At 36.7% G+C, this 22,477-nt stretch overlaps 1 protein-coding gene and 1 pseudogene across 6 annotated transcripts in view; both read right to left on the bottom strand.

Moving 5' to 3' along the window:
* LOC137642174 (hatching enzyme 1.2-like) overlaps positions 1-22,477 on the bottom strand; it is a 458,262-nt pseudogene that overhangs the window by 128,120 nt on the left and 307,665 nt on the right.
* The window catches only part of LOC137642172 (uncharacterized), a 27,208-nt gene continuing 19,491 nt past the window's right edge, over positions 14,761-22,477 (bottom strand). For 2 of the 6 annotated variants that reach the window (XM_068374714.1, XM_068374712.1), the window contains one exon: positions 14,763-15,486. In XM_068374714.1, coding sequence (XP_068230815.1) covers positions 15,195-15,486 — 292 coding nt within the window. In that variant the 3' untranslated portion in view covers positions 14,763-15,194. Of the gene's footprint in view, positions 15,487-22,477 lie in introns of all 6 variants that reach the window. The other 4 variants (XM_068374716.1, XM_068374717.1, XM_068374715.1 and 1 more) reach the window with 3 other exon arrangements.

The raw sequence follows: 22,477 nt of genomic DNA, 5'->3' as shown, positions 1-22,477 counted from the left end.
TGGGTCCAGTATAATAACCAAGTCTAGGTTACATCTCGGAAAAAACAGTAAATAACGTTTTCTATGACTGATTCAGGATAGACTACTTCAGACCCCTAATAAATGTATTTCATATTTTGTACAATGGCTTGAAATAAAAAGAAAGTGAAAACCATTAATGTTGAATAATTAGAAAATTAAAAAAAAAAAAAAAATTTCTTATATTTTTTTTTCCCTCAGTAAATGGTCTTATGGAAACATTCGTGAGAATATTAGTGTTCATTATTACTGATATTAGGTATGCTATAACTAGTAGGAAATGCACGATGCTATAGAATAGACCCAAGGGCTCCAACAGGGAAAGTAGCCCAATAAGGAAAGAAAATAAGAAAACATTGAATAGTGTGTCCAACTGTACCCTCAATGAATAGAACTTTAACCCAAGACAGTGGAAGCCCATGCCACAGAGGCTATGGCACTACCCAAAACTTGAGAACAATTGTTTGATTTTGTAGTGTCCTCCTAGAAGAGCTGCTTACCATAGCTAAAAAGTTTCTTCTACTCTTACCAAGAGAAAAATAGCCACAGAAGAATTACAATGCAGTAGTTAAGATTTTTTCTGTTATCTTAGTGTTGTCAGTTGCATAAGAAAAGAGGGAAAAAGTGTAAAGAATATGCCAGACTATTTGGTGTATTTGTTCAATCGGGCCATTCAAAGAACCCAATGACTCTGGCGGTAGTATCTCAACGGGTGGCTGATTCCTTAGCCAACTTATTACCAAGGTAATAAGAACTGCCTAAGAACAAATATTTCATTCATTTATCCAGTAAAGTCTTCATATTCTAATTATAAAATCTTATCATCATTCAATGTTTTTAGTTAATTTAAAATTTAAACAAATGTGGGGAGCAAACTTTGATAACAACAGGGACAAAGCCAGAAGGCGATCACAGATGTGACGATTACGAAAAGCAAGTATTAAAGGAGTAGAGATAAAAAATATTTCTATATAAAGATCAGTGATACAGGTTGTGCTTAGAAAAAAAATAAAAACGTCAAGAATAAAATACCTTTGAGATAGATTGTTTTTATTGATTTGGCCAGGCAGTGGGACTGTGGTTGATTGATTGATTGATTGAAAGTTTTCTGGCATCCTGATATCTAAGGTCATTGACGCCGATAGCATTTATTATATATGAAAAATAAAAGAGAAGTCAATTAAAACCACAAAAGTTAAGAGTCAGTATAACAGTTAAATAGTTTTCAGAAGACCTGCTTCTGAAATAAATCTAAATATGCCGCTCGCATAGTAGGACACATCATGTCCAAGAATCTTGGCAAGGATGAACCTGCCATCCTCACCTCGAGCCTCAAACAGATATCTTTTTCTTAAGTTATTAAAATTAGGGCATTCGGTCAACAAATGCCTCACTGTTAAATGTACTAAACAGTCCTCGCAATACGGTTGGCATTGGCCCTTCAGCAGAAACTCATGTGTCAACCTTGTGTGACAAATACGGAGACGACAAAGAGTCATCTCCCATTTTCGGGGTCTCATATTATACCCCCATGGTTTTATGATATTTGTTACTTCCCTCATTTTATTGCCATTTAGATTATCCCAGTGATGTTGCCATTTATTACAAACCCATTTTTTGATGTAAGGTAGGAAATCATTACAGGGAATGGGATACCTCCTTGGTAGCAACTCGGATGCCACATTCTTCGCCAGTAAATCTGCCTTCTCATTCCCAGACACACCTACATGTGCTGGAACCCAACAAAATTGAACTGTTATATCTCTCCGTCCAATAATAAAAAGCCATTCTAAAATCTTTAAAACTAGAGGGTTACTAGAATTAAAAACTTCTAAAGCTTGAAGAACACTCCTTGCATCACTAAAAATTGTAAAATTACCCTCCTTTTCCAAAGCTATTTTCTCAATAGCGGTTAGTATGCCATACAGTTCAGCAGTAAATATGGAAGCTGTTAGAGGAAGTGTAATTCTACAATTAAAATCATTACTATGAACTCCAAATCCAACGCCAGCATCAGATTTGGAGCCATCAGTATATATAAAAGTCGATCCCCTATGTTCTGCAACATGTTCCATAAAAAGAGACCTGAATTCTAAGTCAGTCATATTCTTCTTAACTCTAATAAAGTATTTATAAAAAGATACGTCAGGTAATTTCCATGGAGGCATTGATGATACCTTGAATGGAAGCACCTTACTTCTAATTATATCCAGATTGTTTAATAATTGTTTCACCCAAAACCCAAAAGGTTGAGGAGATTTTGGGTGCAACTCAAAGTAAGTTGAGTGCCTTACAAGACTTGCAGTCTGAAAGGCTAAAGAATTAGGGAGTCTTTGCAATCTAAACCAATACCGAATAATAGAGGACATTCGGTAAAGGTCTAGAGGCAACTTCCCAACATCAACAAGGAGACTTGTGATAGGCGAGGTTCTAAACGCTCCTGTGGACAATCTAATACCAACATGATGTATAGACTCTAATATTTTTAACTGGCTTGGGGTGGCTGAGTATATTTTGCATCCGTAACTAATTTTGGAAAAAATCAAGGCCTTGTATAATTTTAAAAGAGAATTGCAGTCTGGCCCCCATGATGTATGGGACAATACTTTTAAAAGATTCAGAGCCTCAAGACATTTAGCTTTTAATGCTTTTAAGTGAGAAACCCATGTAAGCCTACAATCAAAAATCAAACCTAAAAATTTAGCTTCACTTGCACATGGTATCTGTTGACCTTTAATGTATATATCCGGGTCTGGATGTACTTCCTGGATACCACAAAAATGGACAATAGTAGTTAAACTTGTCAAGAACTTGAATCCATTCATAACGGCCCACTGGATAATTTTGTCAATTGAGAGTTGTATTTTTCTCTCAACCATTGCCATTCTAGCTCCAGCAAATGATATTGAGAGATCATCCACAAATAATGTTGAGAGAGCATCCCGGGGAATGACTGAGGATATCCCATTAATTGCTAGTGCAAAAAGGGTTACACTAAGAACTCCTTCTTCCTGACACTTACTCTCTGATAGAGCTTTCCCCACTCTCATTTGAAAAACTCTATTTGAAAGAAATGCCTGAATAAATAGTGGCAGCTCTCCTCTCAATCCCAATTCATGAATTGTTTTAAGTATACCATATCTCCAAGTGGTATCATGTGCCTTTTCAAGGTAAAAAAAGACTGTCACATGGTGCTGTTTGGAAGCAAATGCTTCACAAATAGAGGACTTGAGTCTTATCAACACATCAGTCGTTGAGTGCATTTTTCTGAATCCACATTGAATGGGTGATAAAATACCCTTCTTTTCAAGGTACCACATCAGTCTTGCATTGACCATCTTCTCCATAATTTTACATAAACAAGATGTCAATGCAATAGGTCAGTAGTTTGCTGCTAAAAACTTGTCCTTACCAGGTTTTAAAAAGGCTAAAATAATGGCTAGTTCCCAAACACTTAGATAACTTTGATCATGCCATATTCTATTAATAATGCTTAAAATAAATAACTTTGTATTAAAATGTACATATTTTAACCATTGCATATGGAATTCCATCGGGTCCAGGGGCTGTATCGTTACATGTAGCGAGTGCGGAATCAAGTTCTCTTTCAGTAAAAGGAGAATTATACGATTCTTCCTTTCCTGTTGCAAAATTTAAAATTTTCTTTTCTTCAATGCTCCTGTACTGGTGACCAGGAGCTGCTACACTCTTAAGTGATACATTTTAAAAGTGGTCAGCCAGGGCATTACTAACTTCATTTGCTTCAGTCACATACTGACCATTCACTTTCAACACTGGTGGTGGGTTTGGGGTTAATTTGCCGGCAATCTTTTTTACTTTCCTCCATCCAGAAGATGTTGGTGTTCTACAATTAATGGAGGAAACAAAAGCCCCCAAGATTGGCGTCTAGCTTCTTTCATGGCACGACAGAACTGTGCTCTACACTTTTTGTAGGTTATCAAATTTTCATCCGTACAGCGTCTACGTAATCTAGTCAGAGATTTTCTGGTGGCTCTGTGCAAGGCTGCTAATTCTGAAGACCACCACGGGACTTGTCGTCTTTTGAATAGTCCTGTGGTTTTGGGAATCGAATTGATTCCTGCTGTATGGAGAGTTCCATTCAGTAGGTCTATGGCATCATCAACACTCAAACTGCTCTGCACTACCCTCTATTTCACTTAGCTCACGAAATTTAACCCAGTCTGCCTTGTCTAGATTCCATCGTGGCGATCTTTGTAAATGTGGACCCTTGCTGGTGTTTATAAGGATTGGTGCATGATCACTAGTATGCCAATCATCTAATGTCCTCCAATTGAAATCAAGAAGGCAGTTAGAGCTTGCAATTGAAAGGTCAATGCATGACAAGGTACCTGTCTGAACATGGAACATGGAAGTGTGTGGGCTCTCCTGTATTAAGGAGTCCTACATCCTCGTTTTCCACAATTGATGAGATAATATTGCTCCTGGTGTTTGCTAAAACATCACCCCACAAAGGATGTCTACCATTCAAATCTCCAAGTAAAAGAAAAGGTTGAGGGAGCTATTGAATCACCTCTACTAAATCATCACATGGTACGTTATCATTTGGAGGCAAGTACAGCAAACACAGTATATTTTCTCCCTATATCAATCTGTACAGTCACTGCCTGCAGAGGTGTACGGACAGATAAAGGTAGTTGGGGAACATCTCGACGAACATATGTGAGACTTCCGCCATTGCTCCCTACTCCGTGATCATAAGGTGTCCTATAACTAGTATATTCGCGAGGAAAAAGGGGTATTAGCATCAAGCTTGCTCTCCTGTAGACATACAATTATGGGGGAATGCTCGGGAATTAAAAGCTTAAGTTCTTCATATTTGGCCCTCAAACCCTGACAATTCGATTGCAAAATGGATGAAAAAACTATGTATTATTTTCTGGAAGATATCTCTGATGAGGTCTTCCCATTGACAGTTTTTGATTTGACAATATTTTCTGTAGGCTTCTTAAGTTTGGGTCTTGATAAGTTAGGTTTTATATTAGCCTTTTTAGTGTAGTTCTTACCTAATTCTTGTGGGGGATGGTGGACCTCAACTTGAATTTTTGATTGATTCAAGAAGTTTTACTGTTGATCTGAAATATCAACAGGCAAAACATCATATCTATTTGATGTCATATGGTGTTTTTAATGGATAGGAGTGAGAGAGATGGAGGTCTCTCTCTTTTCCTATTGACAGGTGGTGATTTATTAGGTTTTGATGTTTTCCCCACTACAGGTGCACCTGATAACTCTGTTTTATGTGGAACCTCCATCAAATCAGGCAAAGATATAGCCTGAGAGAGTTTAGTATTATCCTTTGTAGTGGGGGACAAAGGTTTACTAGAGGTGAGCAAAGTCTTACGTTATATTCTTGCCTTATCCTCTAGAATTCTATCAGAAGATGGGAATTTTTTTTCTGGGGAATAGAGGCAGTATTAGGTGGGTTAGATGTCTCCTGCCTCATTTTTTCTCCTGATTTCAATACTTTTGCATAAGTTGCTGATTTACTCTATAGTCTCTTGACATGGCCCACACTTATGTGTTCGATAATGGATTTATTGAGAGCAGCTTCTTCCAACTCATATTGCTGGCAGTTCCTATCAGAAGATTTCTGATTCAAACTGCAGTTTATACAATTGGCCTCTAGTGTACATTCTCCATGGTAAACATAGGAGCAAGTACTACACATTTTATCATTCTTGCAAACTTTAGATGGATGCCCATATCTAAAGCAATTAAAACATTGCAGCGGCTTCTGCTTAAAAGTTCGAACTTTAATTTGTTCATTTTCTATGTAAATCTGGAAAGGCACATCAGCATCCTGGAAAGTCAGGATAATCATTGACGTTCCAGGGACTTTATGCACTTTCCACACAGTTAAAGGACACATGGGCAATATCTCCTCTTCTGTAAACTCATTTGTCTCTATTAAAAACTACTCCCCTTCCATAACTGAAGTTTAGATGGGGTTTCACATCCAGCTTTATGTCATCGTTCTCTATATTTAAATTGCAAAGTATAACAGATTGAGTTTCTGATTTGGTACTTATTAGGAAACTGTTCTTTCCAAACCGAGATATATCTCCTGGCGCGATGGTACCTACTTTCTTTTGAAGAAATTTACATATCTTGAAATAATTTCCAGTACTCCCTTTTGATTGAGCAACAAACCACTTTGGTGGTTTTGGCTTTCTCTGGGAGGGTACAACTACCTCTATACCTTTATCAATCCAATCTGCAGGTTTATATACATCTAGATTCTTAGGTACCCAATCGCAAAGAGCACCCTTGAAATTCAAATGATTGATTTTAATATTCATGATATCACTGATTGCATTGAATGCTTAATCATGGTTATCAAATGATATCCATGAATCCCATTTGTCACCTTCAAGCCTCATTCTAATTTCCATGATGTGACCATAACATTGAAATAATTTATACAGCACATCATAATTGGTTTCAATGGGAATCTGAGTGACATGAAGGATTCGCAAATTCTCCACCAAATTAATTTGTTTTTGAACATTTGTAGAACGGTCCTTTAGATTTTCCAGGTCGTCAACAGAGGGGTTAGTTTTTGAAGTAGAAGCAAGCCGGGTTATCACCTCTTATTGGAGGATGTCAGTCCTCCTATCCCATGTAGCCCAACACGAGAAGAGGCTTCAGCGGGGACCAGTCGTCTATTAGAGAGGGGCTGCCTCTCTTAAGGTGGGCATACACTGGTCAGTGGGGGTAGTTACCCCCTCCCACAACCGACTCCAATGCCTGGCGTCACCCATTACACGCAAATATGGGCAACTTAAAACCGGATCACTGAAGCCCGACTCTTAAAAGACTAGGTCTACACCCAATGGGGTCTGCCAGAGGGTGATGACATCTAAATTTGTACAGGTTGAGATGGTATGACATCCATCCCACCCTGTGCCAAATCCAAAGAGGCAATCAAAACCTAACAAGCTAAAGTTGTCAACAAGTTCATGCCCAAGAGGAAGAGGTGGGAGAATAAAAGTAGTAATCAAAAGAACGGAGAGAAAGTGCTGACTAATTTAGTTGGATCAACATGTGGGCACCGAGGTCCAATGGGAGAGTAGTCCCCACTGTTCATTGGAGCCCAACTGCTAATCCCTAAGCCCCCCATCCTCATCAAGGCTTCAGCATCTGGGGGGCATCCTGAAAAGAAAGGATTCTCATTGATGTTCCAGTGACTATATGACTTTTCCATACAGTTAAAGGACACATGGCCAGTATCTCTTCTGCCATAAACTCATAAGACTCTATTGTAAATTACTCCCCTTTCATAACTCAAGTGTAGATGGGGTTTGACATCCAACTTTATATCACCATTGTCGGTCTTCAAATTCGACAATATAACAGACTGTGTTTGTGATTTAACATTTATGAGGAAACTGTTCTTTACAAATCGAGATATATCTCCAGGTGCGATGGTACACACTTTCTTTTGAAGAAATTTGCATATCTTGAAATAATTTCCTGTAACCTCTTTAGACTGAGTAATAAGCCGCATTGGTGGTTTTGGCTTTCTTTAAGGAGGCATAACTACATTTACATATGTATCAATCCAGTCTGCTGGTTTGTATACATCCAAACTATTGGGTACCCCATTACACAGAGCACCCTTGATGTTCAAATTACTAATTTTGATATTCATTACATTGAAAATTGTATTAAATGTTTCACTGTGATTATTTAAGGATATCCAAGACTCCCATTTGTCATTTTCAATCCTCATTCAAATTTCTTTGATTAAACCATAACACGGAAATGCTTTACATAGCACATCAAAATCAGTTTCTAATGCAATTTGGGTAACATGCAGGATTCTGTTTCCATGTGTTGCCCAAATTATTTATTTTACAAATATTTGAAGGATGGTCCTTTTAAGAGCCTAGGTCGTCAACAGAATTTTCTTTATTTAAATTTCCAGAGGTCGTCAACAGTGCCAAAGGGAATCAGAATATCCAGGGGATGGGGGGTCATTTTCCAAAGGGTCCATAGTCGAGGGTAGAGGTTTTTATTTTCTTTTTGGTTGGTTTACCTGCTTGAGAATATTAAGAAAGTACCATACATTGGAAAGGATATTTGCATTCACTATCAGCACAGGAAGAGTATACTTCATAGATGGTCAACGCCATACCCTAACAAGGAAAACAGATATAGAGGCACAAGTTGAGCTATATCCGTCTGTTAGAACTTAGACCAAGGAAATATGGAATCATCCTCCCCATATCAGTGATGATAATTTCCAGCTAGATGCCCAGTCCTAGAATGATGATGAAAAGTAATCTAAATTTCATTAATCCATTTCATGAATTTTAATAACCCAATGAGGGCATTCATGTCTGCTTTATCCCTTAAGATTTCTGAGTAAAATTTTCCTTGAAGTGGACTCTCTGCCTCAGTCAATGTTGTACTTTGAACAGTGCACCAGAATGTGAGAAACTGACAATGACATGTCACAGTGAGCATACATTGGTGCACTGCTTCTTTTTGAAATATAATAATTTTGTTAGGCAAATATGTCAAGCACGCAGACAACTATTTCAGCCCTTCTCTCAAACCGGAAAGATGAAGGCCAAAATTATAACTTTTCTCTTATTTTCTTATTTTTTTTTTATTGTTGACATGATGAGGAGATGACCATCTCTTGCATCTCCACCTAATAAACGACCTAATAGGTCGTTTCAAGTCGGAGAGAACTTTATCTATTTGATTAACTATATTCAGTGGCTTTTTCACGTATTCATTGAACTCATTACCCCGAATCCCAAAGTTGGCGGGGATCTAACAGAAATATACTGTTTTTTTTTTTCGATTACATATGTGATAAAGCCACGATTATGCCATACACACATAGGTAGTGGTAGTCTATTGGAAATTTCCCTACCTGGCAATCTGCGGAACTGGGATTCGAGACCCGTTTAAGCTCGATAGTTTATAGCAGTATATATTTCTGGGATTTAACAGAAATATAAGTTTTTTTTTTCGATTAGATATGCGATAAATCCACGATTATGCCATACACAGATAGGTAGTGGTAGTCTATTGGAAACTTCCCTACCTGGCAATCTGCTGGACTGGGATTCGAGACCCGTTTAAGCTCGATAGTTTATAGCAGTGTACGTAACATCATTATCCTTGTAAGCTAAGGATGGGAAGCTTGGGGGAGACTATTGGTCTATCTAACGAGTCATTAGCAGCCATTGTCACAAATCACCCCAAGAAACTTGATATTATCCTCATAAGGCAAAATACTATCATTTAGGAAAAGGGTGGGGATCTCTTCTCTTTTACGAGGACGAGTAAAACGGATGGCTTTGGTCTTCTGAGGAGAGACCATGAATCCCTGAGAATTTGCCCATGCAGAAGCAGCCTTTATAGCAATTTGAAGCTTTTGGCATGGTTGTAGTGCAGACGATCCACTACAATTAATCAATAAAGAGTGATCTCTGTATGCTATGAGGTAGGTGACTCACGAGACTTGATAAAAACAGCAAATAAGGTCCTACTCAGTACGCTGCCTTGGGGAACATCATCTTGCATGAAGGATGAAGAGAGTTCTGACCCAAATCTTACTCTAATTAATCGGTTTGATAAAAATTATTCAATAAAAGAAAACATATGTCTTCCTATACCCCACAAGGCCAACTGCTTTAAAATACCACCCTTCCAGATGGTGTCATCCGCCTTTCGAGGTAAAAAAAAAAAGACACCCAGCACCTGGTTTTGGGTAGAAAAGGCATTTGAAATTTCCTTTGATAACATCAGCAAAGGGTCTAGCGTACTTCAATTCTTCCTAAAACCAAACTGTCTGTTTTATAAAGGTTTTTTTTAATCTAGATACCCCACAAGACTGTTGTTGATCATTCTTTCTAATAGTTTGCATATGCAACTAGTCAAGGCTATAGGCCTATAACTAGATGGCAGTTCTGGGACTTTACCAGACTTGTGGCCAAGAATTATGATTGAAGAACGCCAGGAATCAAGAGATGTAGGAGTAGCCCATAACCATTAAGGGTTTCTAATAAAAATTCCTTAGCATTCACTAAGAGATGTGAAACCATTTCCTATCTGATGGCATCCTCACCTGGGGCAAAGACGAGCTGGTGATAGCACTTTGCATCTCCTCCATACTAAAATGTATGTTAAAAGCTTCAGTATTGGAAGCAGGAGGAACAACAGATGTTGTTGCTCTAATCTATTGAAATGCTGCGGAATAATTGTCAGCACTTAATAAATGAGCGAAGTGCTTAACAAGTACCTCTGCTACATCTTTGGGGTCAGATATATAACTATTATTTTCCCTTAATATCAGTAAAGGTCTAGGGACAAACTTGCCTTGAAGTTTTCTAATCTTGTCCCATATTTCCTTTGAAGGAGTTTTGATATTGATATTAGATATATATTTCCTCTAAAATGCTCTCTTTGCTTTTTTAAAGTTTTTTTTTTCTTTTTAGCACAAGCTCTTAGGTATGGTACTGTTTCATAGTTTGTTCTTAAGTATCTTCTAAAGCACGTTTGGGTCACTTAACTTGCATTGGCACATTCTTTACTCCACCAAAGAACTACAGAGCGATGAGGTAAACCACATGTTTTAGGTTACTTGCTAGCATTATCATCAATAACACTTGAAAGATGTTGATAAGTATGTACTGGAGAAATAAAGTCACCATATTCTCTATCGGTGCATGCACAGTTCTCATAAAATGTCCAGTCTGCCTCATCTATCTTCCATTTTGGTGGACATGGAGAAGGAAGATTGTGAGCATAATCTAACGTTATTGGCCAATGGTCACTGCCATGTAGATGTTGGTTGACTGACCATAGGTAATACAATTGAATGGATGATGAACAGATTGACAAATCGATGGCTGATGTAAAGTTTGGGGAATACATCATATCTAGTTGGGGAACCATCATTCATTAGTATTATATAATTGTTATTGAGTAATTCTTCAACACGATTACCCCATCTATCACACACATTTCCACCTCAGAGGATGCTTTGCATTAAAATCACCCATTAAAATAAAAGGGGAAGGGAACTGATTGATCAGGTCTTGGAGGTCAGAGAGTCTAAGAATTCTTGGATTCCCAGCATGGTCCAAGAGGAAAAGTTCTAAAGATGGTTCAAGATATAGCGAGCATTAGATATGTGTTCTAACAGCATATGCCTGTAGTGGTGTATTGAGGGGGATGGTTTCAAATTTTGTAGATTTGTGAATAATGAAACCTGACCCACCTTGAGTTCTTGCAGCTTGCAAAGGAGGGGATCTACAAAAATGATAATTGAGTCCCGGATTAAATGGTTTATCGCTGATCTTTGTGTTTGAATCCCTAGTTTTTGTCCAACAAATTAAAATGAGATTCAGCAGCTGAAGACCAGGGTAGAATTGAAGAATTAAAAGACTCCAAAACAGATTCATCATCAAAAATATTGAAAGGATTTTCTCAATAAGCCACTTTTTTTTGTACAACTAAAAAAGAAACAGATCGTATGAGTTTCTTAAAAGTAAATTTGCACCCAAGAATCACATCTAAAACTTTAAAGGAGTCATAGAGTTGAAAAAACATCATCAATGCATATCCCATAATTTGCACCCTGCACTAATTTTAGCTAGATCTCTAAGGGATTCAGCAACCCAAGATCTACATTCAGGAGATGGAATTGAGACAACGAGTAGCATCATCTGCATAATTGCATATGCACTGAGCTTGTTTTCTAGGTCAAACCACAGATGTATATATAGTATGAGGAACACCCAGTATCACATTCTTAAACTCAATATGGTGCCCATCATTAACAACTCTTTGCAATCTATTACTTAAAAATTCAATAATGACCCCCCAAAGAAAAGACCCATTTTCTTCAATTATTTGAATTTGAAAACATGAGACTCACGTTTAACTCAGTCAAGGCAGCACTATAGTCAAGGCCAATCATACAAGCTTCCCGACTACAATAAAGGGATTTCTGTACCGCATTGGAGACTGTAATATGAGCATTACAGTGTGCAAGGCATTTGCCAAAGCCAAATTGCATACTAGGGAACAGATGATTACCTTGAGCATACTTAGACATTTTGCCAAAAGACTTCCAAAACTTTACTTAAGGAATTATGAAAATTGGGCAGTAAACAAATGGGCTACAACTACAACAAACACATTTACCTAATGGAATATTATACTGTCTGGAGGCAACTGTAAGGTCTTGAATATTGGCATGCAGTCCCCAAATATTGCAATACAATAGACAACACCGGCAAAGTCTCGGACTTACTGGTTCCAAATTTTGCTCGATGTCTCCAGACAGAATGATATACAAATAAAAAAGTTTCATCATATTTTAAAGACAAACTTAATAATAATGGTAACAAAAACAATCTGTAGATGAATATATATAAAGTAACACAAAAAAAGATAAAATATTAGATAGAATTGGTCAACATGGCGGAGCCGACACACACCATGCAAGGCTAAGTACCTTCCTGGATACCACCTTCAACTGAAGGGAGAACAGCAACAATGGTTTTGAAAATGAATACCAGATAAGAAGATAAACAGATCGGGAAAACGAAACCTCTTAATAAATCACTAAGCATCCATGGCCTTTCTATTGTCTGCCCAACACACCATTAAATATACAAGAACGTAACTTTCATACAAATACTTGATCCACACACTATTCATTGCTTAAACAAAATATTCTTTCCCTTTCAGTTACTCTATTACCATTTATACTTTCTCAATATAAATCAAACCATACACATTTAGAAACGTTGCTTTTATATAGCTGAACTAATACTCTCACCTCCCACCAATTTTTTCTGAGCCATCATCATACTACAGAATCTCTTAATACAACTACATCCTGGGGATTTTCCTTTCTACCACCTCTTAATCTCCTTTTCGAGAATCCCATACACATTATTAGCTTTATATTAGCCCTTTCAAATTTTACATTATTCACTTCTGTTCCTCTTCCATCCTACATATTCAACATATCTTCGAACTACTCCCTAGAACCTAGAATTGCATTCACGTTCGACATCAACTCTCCACTTTCATCTTTTTTTTCCGAGAAACATTTGTTCATTACATGTTTTTTTCTGCAGGTAGTAGGTTAACCAAGGCACCAGTCACCCTTTGAGATACTAATGCTAAAGAGTTTACCGAGTCCTGTGACTGGTCAGATATTACTACATTGGATCCTTCTCCCGTTACAGTTTATTTTTCTTTGCCTAAACATAAACTTATAAGTCTAGTATATTCTTTACACATCCTCCTCTTTCTTCATACACCTGGCAACAATAATCTAACCAAGTAATTTTTCACACACGGGGGTTAACTAAGGCACTGTAATTGTTCAGTAGCTACTTTCCACTTGTTAAGAGTAAAATAGATTCTTTACCCATGGTAAGCAGCTCTTCTGGGAGAATAACACTAAATCAAACCAGTGTTCTCTAATCTTGGATAGTGCCATAGTCTCTGTATCATGGCCACTGTCTTGGGTTAGAGTTCTCTTGCTTGATGGTACACTCGGGCACACTATTACATTTGTTCCCTTATTTCCTTTCCTCACCGAGTTATTTTCCCTATTGGAGACCCTTGGGCTTACAGTATCATGCTTTTCTAACTAGGGTTAGAGCTTAGGTGGTAATAATAATAATAATAATAATAATAATAATAATAATAATAATAATTCCCATGCCCAAAACTTCCAAACTGGTCCTTCTTCCTCCCTGTCTTTAGCTCCATAATTCATTCATTTTCCCTTTATAAGCTCTTCAGATAACTTTCTTATAAAACTAACTGATCTTTGTTACAATACAATTTTCTATTACCTGCCCATTTGCTTCTTTGGAGATGATGCAAAAGGGGTACTGCCTTCCAATTTTTGATAAGATTTTGCAGACTATGTCACTAATCAGCTTTATTTCTTGACCCCATCAGACCATGGTACTATACTTGCACCTAGGTAGACACTTCTATGTGGTAGATCAGGAGTGACTTACAGACCTAGAAAACTTGAAAGAGCTATACCACTCTACCACGTGATACATTTTGGATGATAAAAACAAATAATAAAGAACATAAAGAGACGTGATTTAAAAAAAATGCTCACTTTATAATGTATTTAAACATTACCTACAATATCATTATTCATATAAATAAACATATCTATCATTCACATACCTATAATATAAACACACAAACATACATATATACATGCGTGTGTATGCGTGTATGTAGGCTATATATATATATATATATATATATATATATATATATATATGTGTGTGTGTGTGTGTATAAGTATAAGTATGTATGTATGTATTATATATATATATATATATATATATATATATATATATATATATATATATATATATATATATATATATATATATATATATATATATATATATATATGCGTAAAAATCACAGGAAAACGTGATGCTCAGATGCAGAAGAACCACAGGGAAAATGAAAATACGAAATATACGCTTAAGTCCTGACTAGTTTCGTGATACTTCTTCAGAGGACTCTGAAGAAGTATCACGAAACTAGTCAGGACTTAAGCGTATATTTCGTATTTTCATTTTCCCTGTGGTTCTTCTGCACACACACACACACACACACACACACACATATATATATATATATATATATATATATATATATATATATATATATATATATATGTGTGTGTGTGTGTGTGTGTCAGAGTATGTTACAAAATTTGTCGACTTTAAACCCTACTCAAGTTTCCTTTTTCAGATTGCAAGGACTATAGTGAAATTTAAATATATGAATGGGGTGGAAGACTTCTCTTTTTTTCGATTTTTTTTACCTTTACTTTATTTCACAGTTTTAGTATCTACTTACGTTCATAATTTTACTTTACACACTATCACAGATAACTAAGAGTTGCTAAGCACATTGTTTCCGCTACAACAAATATTCATAAACGGTGCAAATATTTTTTTTTTACTTTTTCTCCAATAATTTCTCGTGACTTAGCTTATCTATTCAGTCCACCATCGTGATGCAGTTAGTTATGACATCACAGAAGGCTGCATAAACCCAAGGAATGTTTTAATGACATTACGTAAAATATGCTTAAGTAGATGTTAACGTTGATTCGCGAAATTCACGAAGTCATATCGAATGTTGTTGGCGTTAGCATTATGAAATAACTTTTGTTTGCCGTCTAGGTTTTCTTTCATTGGTTTTTGGTGATGCTTCTTCTTGCGGAATTTGTTGTGAGGTCTGGCTCTTGCCCAGAACTTGTGTGGAATGTGCCTCTTTTGAAGAAGGTGGGAAGCATTGTGGCCGACAGCTGGCATCACGGAGACGTTCGAAGCATTCTGGTTCTCGTTGAAAACTTCAAGGACTCGTTCGGGAGACCGAATGCCCAAAATTCTGAAAGAAAATGGCAACAGAGGCATTAAAGGCGATTTATTTCATCTTAAGATAACTAATATCCGAAGTAGTAATAAACTGGAGACAAAATAAATATGACGAGGTGTATCATCTTTAAATCCTTTCATAAATGGACTTTCAAGTTCACCCATTTCTTATGAAATAAAATAGGTGTTTGATTGTAGCAATTCTTTTAGGAAGGCCATTGATAAGTGTACTGCTGGTAAATAATATTACAGTTACAAGTAGAGGGAAATGCCCATGCACAAAATATATTGCTGACTTTCATCGTGCCATAAATTTGGGTAACTAGATGCAAAATCTCTTTTACATTCTCCGTTATGGCCGACAAAAAAAAAAAAAAAAAAAAAAAAAAAAAAAAAAAAAAAAAAAAAAAACAATCTGGTTAACATTATCATTAACATATAATTCAATAAGCGGAAAAAACATGCAATAAAGATTTACCCCAAAGGCGTTATTTTATAGTCTTTACCTTAGGATTCTGCGTTATTCTGTAGTCTTTACCTTAGGACTCTGGCTATTTATTAAACTACAAAGTAAACAGAATCAACGAAACAGAATGTAGCAGTTATTGCTACAACTATTTGAGATTAATTGATTGACTGATTCTATGTACAAAGCTGGGATAATCGATCACAAAATCCTTTAAATCAACCTGTCTTATGAATAAAAAATTAAAGTTTTTAAAAAGATAACATTTGCTCCAAATTACAGCCATTCGACCTTATGTATACATCATTTTTATAAATATCGGGGTGGAAAAAATATAATGTGGAAAATTAAGTTATAATAATGAGAAGAAAGTGTTCTTTTCAACAATAAAAAAGTAATACCTTACTTGTTTACACTTAAGTCTCTTAAGAACAAGGGGGAGAATATATTTATATACTTCATCTTGAAAATAAGGGAAACATCGTAATTAAAAAAAAAAAAAAAATTACAGTCAATAGAACCAAGCAATATCCTCAACTTGTCTGGGCTTGACCGGCCAAAATAGGTCTTTTCATTCCTTTATTAGATTGGATTTAGTTATAGAATTTAGGTCAGGGGCATAGTACTGGGACCGAGGAGGTTACTCGAGCCAAGTAACGTCTCCGGCATAAATGTTTAAATCATATTAAAATATATCTGATTAAATTCACTATTCAATAAACACGTTCACACAACATGACATTCTTCATACTCTCACGAAACTGAATAAGTGAAAAAAAGGGAAACATTAAAAAGATAGATTTCATTGTAGATATCAGCGACGAATTTACCCAACAAGGGATTACTGCCTCTGATGAACAACTTTTAAGCAACCCAACAAGGCTCAATCGACATTAATGCCACAATGAGCATACAATGGCGCACTGCTACCATCTAAAACATGTTTGTGTGAGGTGGGTATACCCGACCTTCATTCGTGTTAAAATAATTTCAAACAATCAGTTGTTAGCGAGGAACATTTTCCAAGGAGAAATTATCACTAACCCTGTCTTCTTTCGTTTTACTGTATGTTACCATGAATTTCAACATAAAAAGGACTCTGCAGAAACTAAATTTAGTCCCAACAGAAAAAGAGAAGGAGCAACTCTCGAGGTTTCCCAACCAATGGGTTCAGGTTACTAAAACTTTCATGAGTATCTTATGCACTCTTAACTTATAGCATGTTGCAAAAAAAAAAAAAAAAAAAAAAAAAAAAAAATCTCCCTAGTTGCTAAAATAATTTTCAAAACCTTGACCAATGCCGCGATATGTGCCGTAGAGGCATAATTAGGTCACTTACATAAATATGATCCATCCCTGTAGACTGCAGTATATCCAAGGCACTTTGACTATAACTATAGGCATATACTGTAGGATTACATGGCTTTTATGAACATCATGTTCAAGGAATTTGGAGTTGACCTTATCTACGGGAGTTATATCGTTGTGAATTAGTTTTGATTTAAATACCACTCATGAATGGCAGAGGCTAGGAACAGTGACAACACCCTAAAAACTGACCATATATACATACAGTATAATCAGCGCCCAAGCCACCTCTCCACCCCAGGGAGGACTAGACAATGGCTGCTGATGACTCAGCAGGTAGACCTATAGGCTCTACAAACCCCCTGGATATTTAGTTCACAAGATGGTAAGGCTGCGGACACTACAGGAAACTATCAAGCTTGAGAGGGACTCTAACCCCAATCAGACAAATCGCCAGGCAGGGACGTTTCCAAAAGGACACGAGAGCCTAGTACAATGATATGTCAGATATGAACCAAGGTGGAACACGAGGATATTTAATTTCCCGAATTTTCATCCTCTTAAAAAATATGTTATTCACTTGATCCTCTGTTCGAATCTGAACAGGCCTTGATGATTTTGGCCCACAAAATCTGTCAATTTCCAACATTTTTCAAAACATTGATGAGGGAATTACTTATTAAAAATTAGGATATTATATAGGCCAATTAGCCAAACTCTACTTTCACAGAGCTGGCCCTGGTAAATTCGAGAAGGAATAATAAAATCTAAGCGATAAAAAATATAATAGGCAAAAAACTACTAAACAAGGTTCAAATTATATTAATCATTCCCGTAATTCTTAAAGCAAGACTGCATTTGCATTGAACATGTTTTATGGTTAAAATCGTGGTACACTCACTGTACTACGGAACAATCTTATATGATGTGCAGATTAAAACCCATGGGTCAATTTCATACGACCAATAAGCAATCTTGCTAATTGATTGATTTAAAGTTTTCCAGCATCCTGACAGCTAAGGTCATTGACGCGGATGTAATTTATTTTATATAAAAAATAAAAGAATATTCAATTAAAACCATAAAATTTGAATGTCACTATAGAAGTTAAATAGTTTTCAGAAGACCTGCTTCTGAAATAAATCTAAAAATGCCGCTCGCATAGTAGGACACATCATATCCAAGAATCTTGGCAAGGATGAACCTGCCACACTCACCTCGAGCCTCAAATAGATATCTATTTCGTAAGTTATCATAATTGAGGCATTCGGTAAACAAATGCCTCACTTTTAAAGGTACTAAACAGTCTTCGCAATACGGATGGTGCTGGCCCTTCAGAAGAAACTCGTGTGTCAACCGAGTGTGACCAATACGGAGACGACAGAGTCGTCTCCCATTTACGGGCCATCATGTCATACCTCCAAGGATATATGATATTTGTTACTTCTCTCATTTTATTGCCATCTAGATTATTCCAGTGCTGTTGCCATTTATTAAAAAAAAAATTTTGAGGTTAGGTAGGAAATCATTACAGGGAATGGGACACCTTCTTGGTAGCAACTCGGATGCAGCATTCTTTGCCAGTAAATATGCCTTCTTAATCCCAGACACACCTACATGCGCTGGAACCCAACAAAATCGAACCATTATACCCTTCCTTCCAATAATAAAAAGCCATTCTAAAATCTTTAAAACTAGAGGGTTACTAGAATTAAAAACTTCTAAAGCTTGAAGGACACTCCTTGCATCACTAAAAATTGTAAAATTACCCTTTTTCTCCAACGCTATTTTCTCAATAGCGGTTAATATGCCATACAGTTCGGCAGTAAATATGGAAGCTTTTTGAGGAAGTGCACCTCTACAATTAAAACCATTACTATGTACTCCAAATTCAACGCCAGCATCAGATTTGGAGCCATCACTATATATAAAAGTCGATCCTCTATGTTCTTCAACATGTTCCATAAAAAGAGACCTGGCTTCTAAGTCAGTTATATTCTTCTTAACTCCAATAGAATATTTACAGAAAGATATCTCTGGTAATTTCCATGGAGGCGTTGATGACACCTTGAATGGAAGCACCTTACTTCTAATTATATCCAGATTGTTTAATAATTGTTTCACCCGAAACCCATAAGTTTAAGGAGATTTTGGGTGCAACTCAAAGTATGTTGAGTGCCTTACAAGGCTTGCAGTCTGAAAGGCTAAAGACTTTGGGAGTCTTTGCAATCTAAACCAATACCGAATAATAGAAAACATTCGGTAAGGGTCTAGAGGTAACTCTCCAGCATCAACAAGGACACTGGGATAGGCGAGGTTCTAAACGCTCCTGTGGACAATCTAATACCAGCATGATGTATTGAATCTAATATCTTTAATCGGCTTGGGGTGGCTGAGGAGTATATTTCACATCCATAACTAATTTTGGAAAAAAATCAAGGCCTTGTATAATTTTAAAATAGTATAGCGGTCTGTCACCTATGAAGTATGGGACAATACTTTTAAAAGATTCAGAACCTCAAGAAATTTAGCTTTTAACACTTTTAGGTGAGAAACCCATGTAAGTTTACAATCAAATATCAAACCTAAAAATTTAGCTTCCCTTACACATGGGATGCGTTGACCTTTAATATATGTATCCGGGACTGGATGTGCTCCCCGGATACGACAGAAATGTATAATAGTAGTTTTACTTGTCGAGAACTTAAATCCATTCATATCGGCCCAATGGATAATTTTGTTAACTGAGTGTTGTAGTTTTCTCTCGACCATTGCAATTCTAGCTCCAGCAAATGATATGAAGAGATCATCTACAAATAATGTTCAGAGAACATCCTGGGGAATGGCTGAGGATATCCCATTAATTGCTAGTGCAAACAGGGTTACACACTGCACACTACCCTGAGGAACACCTTCCTGGCATTTACTCTCTGATAGAGTTTCCCCAACTCTCACTTGAAAAACTATGTGAAAGAAATGACTGAATAAATAGTGGCAGTTCTCCACTCAATCCTAAGTCATGAATTGTCTTAAGTATACCATATCTTCATGTGGTATCATATGCCTTTTTAAGGTCAAAAACCACAGTCACATGTTGCTGTTCGGAAGCAAACGCTTCACAAATAGAGGACTCAAGTCGTATTAACACATCAGTCGTTGAGTGCATTTTTCTGAATTCACATTAAATGGGTGATAAAATACCCTTCTTTCCTAAACACTTGGAAAACAATGACCATGCCATATTCTATTAATAATGCTTAAAATAAATAACTTTGTATTAAAATGTACATGTTTAATCATTGCATATGGAATTCCATCAGATCCAGGGGTTGCATCGTTACACATGGCAAGTGCTGAATCATATTCTCTTTCAGTAAAAGGAGAATTGTGTGACTCTTCCCTTCCTGTTGCAAAATTTAAAATTTTCTTTTCTTCAATGCTCCTATATTGGTGACCAAGAGCTGCTAGACACTTGCAAGATACATTTGAAAAATGATAGGCCAGGGCATTGCTAACATCATTTGCTTTAGTCACATACTGACCGTTCACTTTAAGCACTGGTGATGGGTTTGGAGTAAATATTCTGGCAATCTTTATTTTCCTCCATACAGAAGATGGTGGTGTTCTACTGTAATGGAGGAAACAAAAGACACCCATGACTGGCGCCTAGCTTCTTTCATGGCACGACGGAACTGTGCTCTACATTTCTTGTATATAATTAAATTCTCATCAGTTCGGTGTCTACGCAATCGTATTAAGAGATGTTCTTGTGGCTCTGTGTAGGGCAGTTAGTTCTGAAAACCTTCCCTCAATTTCTCTTAGCTTACGAAATTTATCCCAGTCTGCCTTGTCAAGATTCCATCGTGGCGATCTTTGTAAAGGTGGACCATTGTTGGTGTTTATAATGATTGGTGCATGATCACTAGTATGCCAATCATCAAATGTCCTCCAATCGAAATCAAGAAGGCATTTAGAGCTGGAAATTGAAAGGTCAATGCATGACAAGGTACCTGTCTGAACATGGAAGTGCGTGGGCCTTCCTGTATTAAGGAGTCCCACATCCTCATTCTCCACAATTGATGAGATGATGTTGCCCCTTGTGTGTGCCAAAACATCACCCCATAAAGGATGTCTACCGTTCATATCTCCCAGTAAGAGAAAGGTTGAGGAGTTGTTGAATGACCTCTACTAAATCATCATATAAAATATCATTTGGAGGTAAGTACAGAGAGCATATTGTATATTTTCTCCCTTATCAATTTGTACAATCACTGCCTGTAGGGGTGTACGAATAGATAAGGGTATTTGGGGAACACCTCGACAAACGTATATGAGACTTCTGCCATGGCTCCCTGCTTGTTGATTATATGGTGTTCTATAGCTAACATACTCTGGAGGACTGAGTGTTAGCATCAAGCTTACTTTCCTGTAGACATAGAATTATGAGGGAATGTTCATGAATTAGGAGCTTAAGTTCTTCATAATTGGCCCTTAAACCTTGACAATTCTATTGCAAAATGGAGGAAAAAACTATGGTTTATTTCTTGGAGGAACTTTTGGATGAAGTCTTCCCATTAGTAATTTTTGATTTAACACTACTTCCTGGTGGTTTTATTAGAGATGGTCTTGATAAATTGGGTTTTGTGTTCATTTTCATTTTGTCCTTTTAATCTAATTGTTGAGGGGGATGGTGGACCACAACTTGAATTTTCGATTCATTAAAATTGTCTTCTGGTTGATCAGAAACATCAACAGACAAAACATCATATTTATTTGATGTCATAACTAATATTTCTTATGGAAGGGGGTGAGAGAGATGGAGGTCTCTCTCTTTTACGATTAATAGGTTGTGAGCTACCAGGTTTTTGTACCTTCCCCACTATGTACACCTGATAACTTGGTTTCAAGTGGAATCTCCATTAAATCAGGCAAGGATATGGCCTGGGAGAGGTTAGTACTATCCTTTGTAATGGGAGACACAGGTTTGATAGTGGTGGGCAATGTCTTTTTGTTGATACTCAATGATAAATCTTCAGGAGGAGATATTCTTGTCTTATTATGCAGCACTTATCAGTAGATGGTGAATTCCTTTTTCGAGAACTACCTACAGTAGTAAGTGGGTGAGATGATTCTCGAGGAACTTTTTCTCCTGTTTTTTATGTCTTTGCATATGTATTTGATTTATTTAATAATCTCTTGGCATGCCCCACACTTACATGTTCAATAATTG

This window comes from Palaemon carinicauda, chromosome 6 (assembly GCF_036898095.1).
Source record: "Palaemon carinicauda isolate YSFRI2023 chromosome 6, ASM3689809v2, whole genome shotgun sequence".
NCBI classification, from domain to species: domain Eukaryota; kingdom Metazoa; phylum Arthropoda; class Malacostraca; order Decapoda; family Palaemonidae; genus Palaemon; species Palaemon carinicauda.
This window is presented reverse-complemented; position numbering and strand designations above follow the sequence as displayed.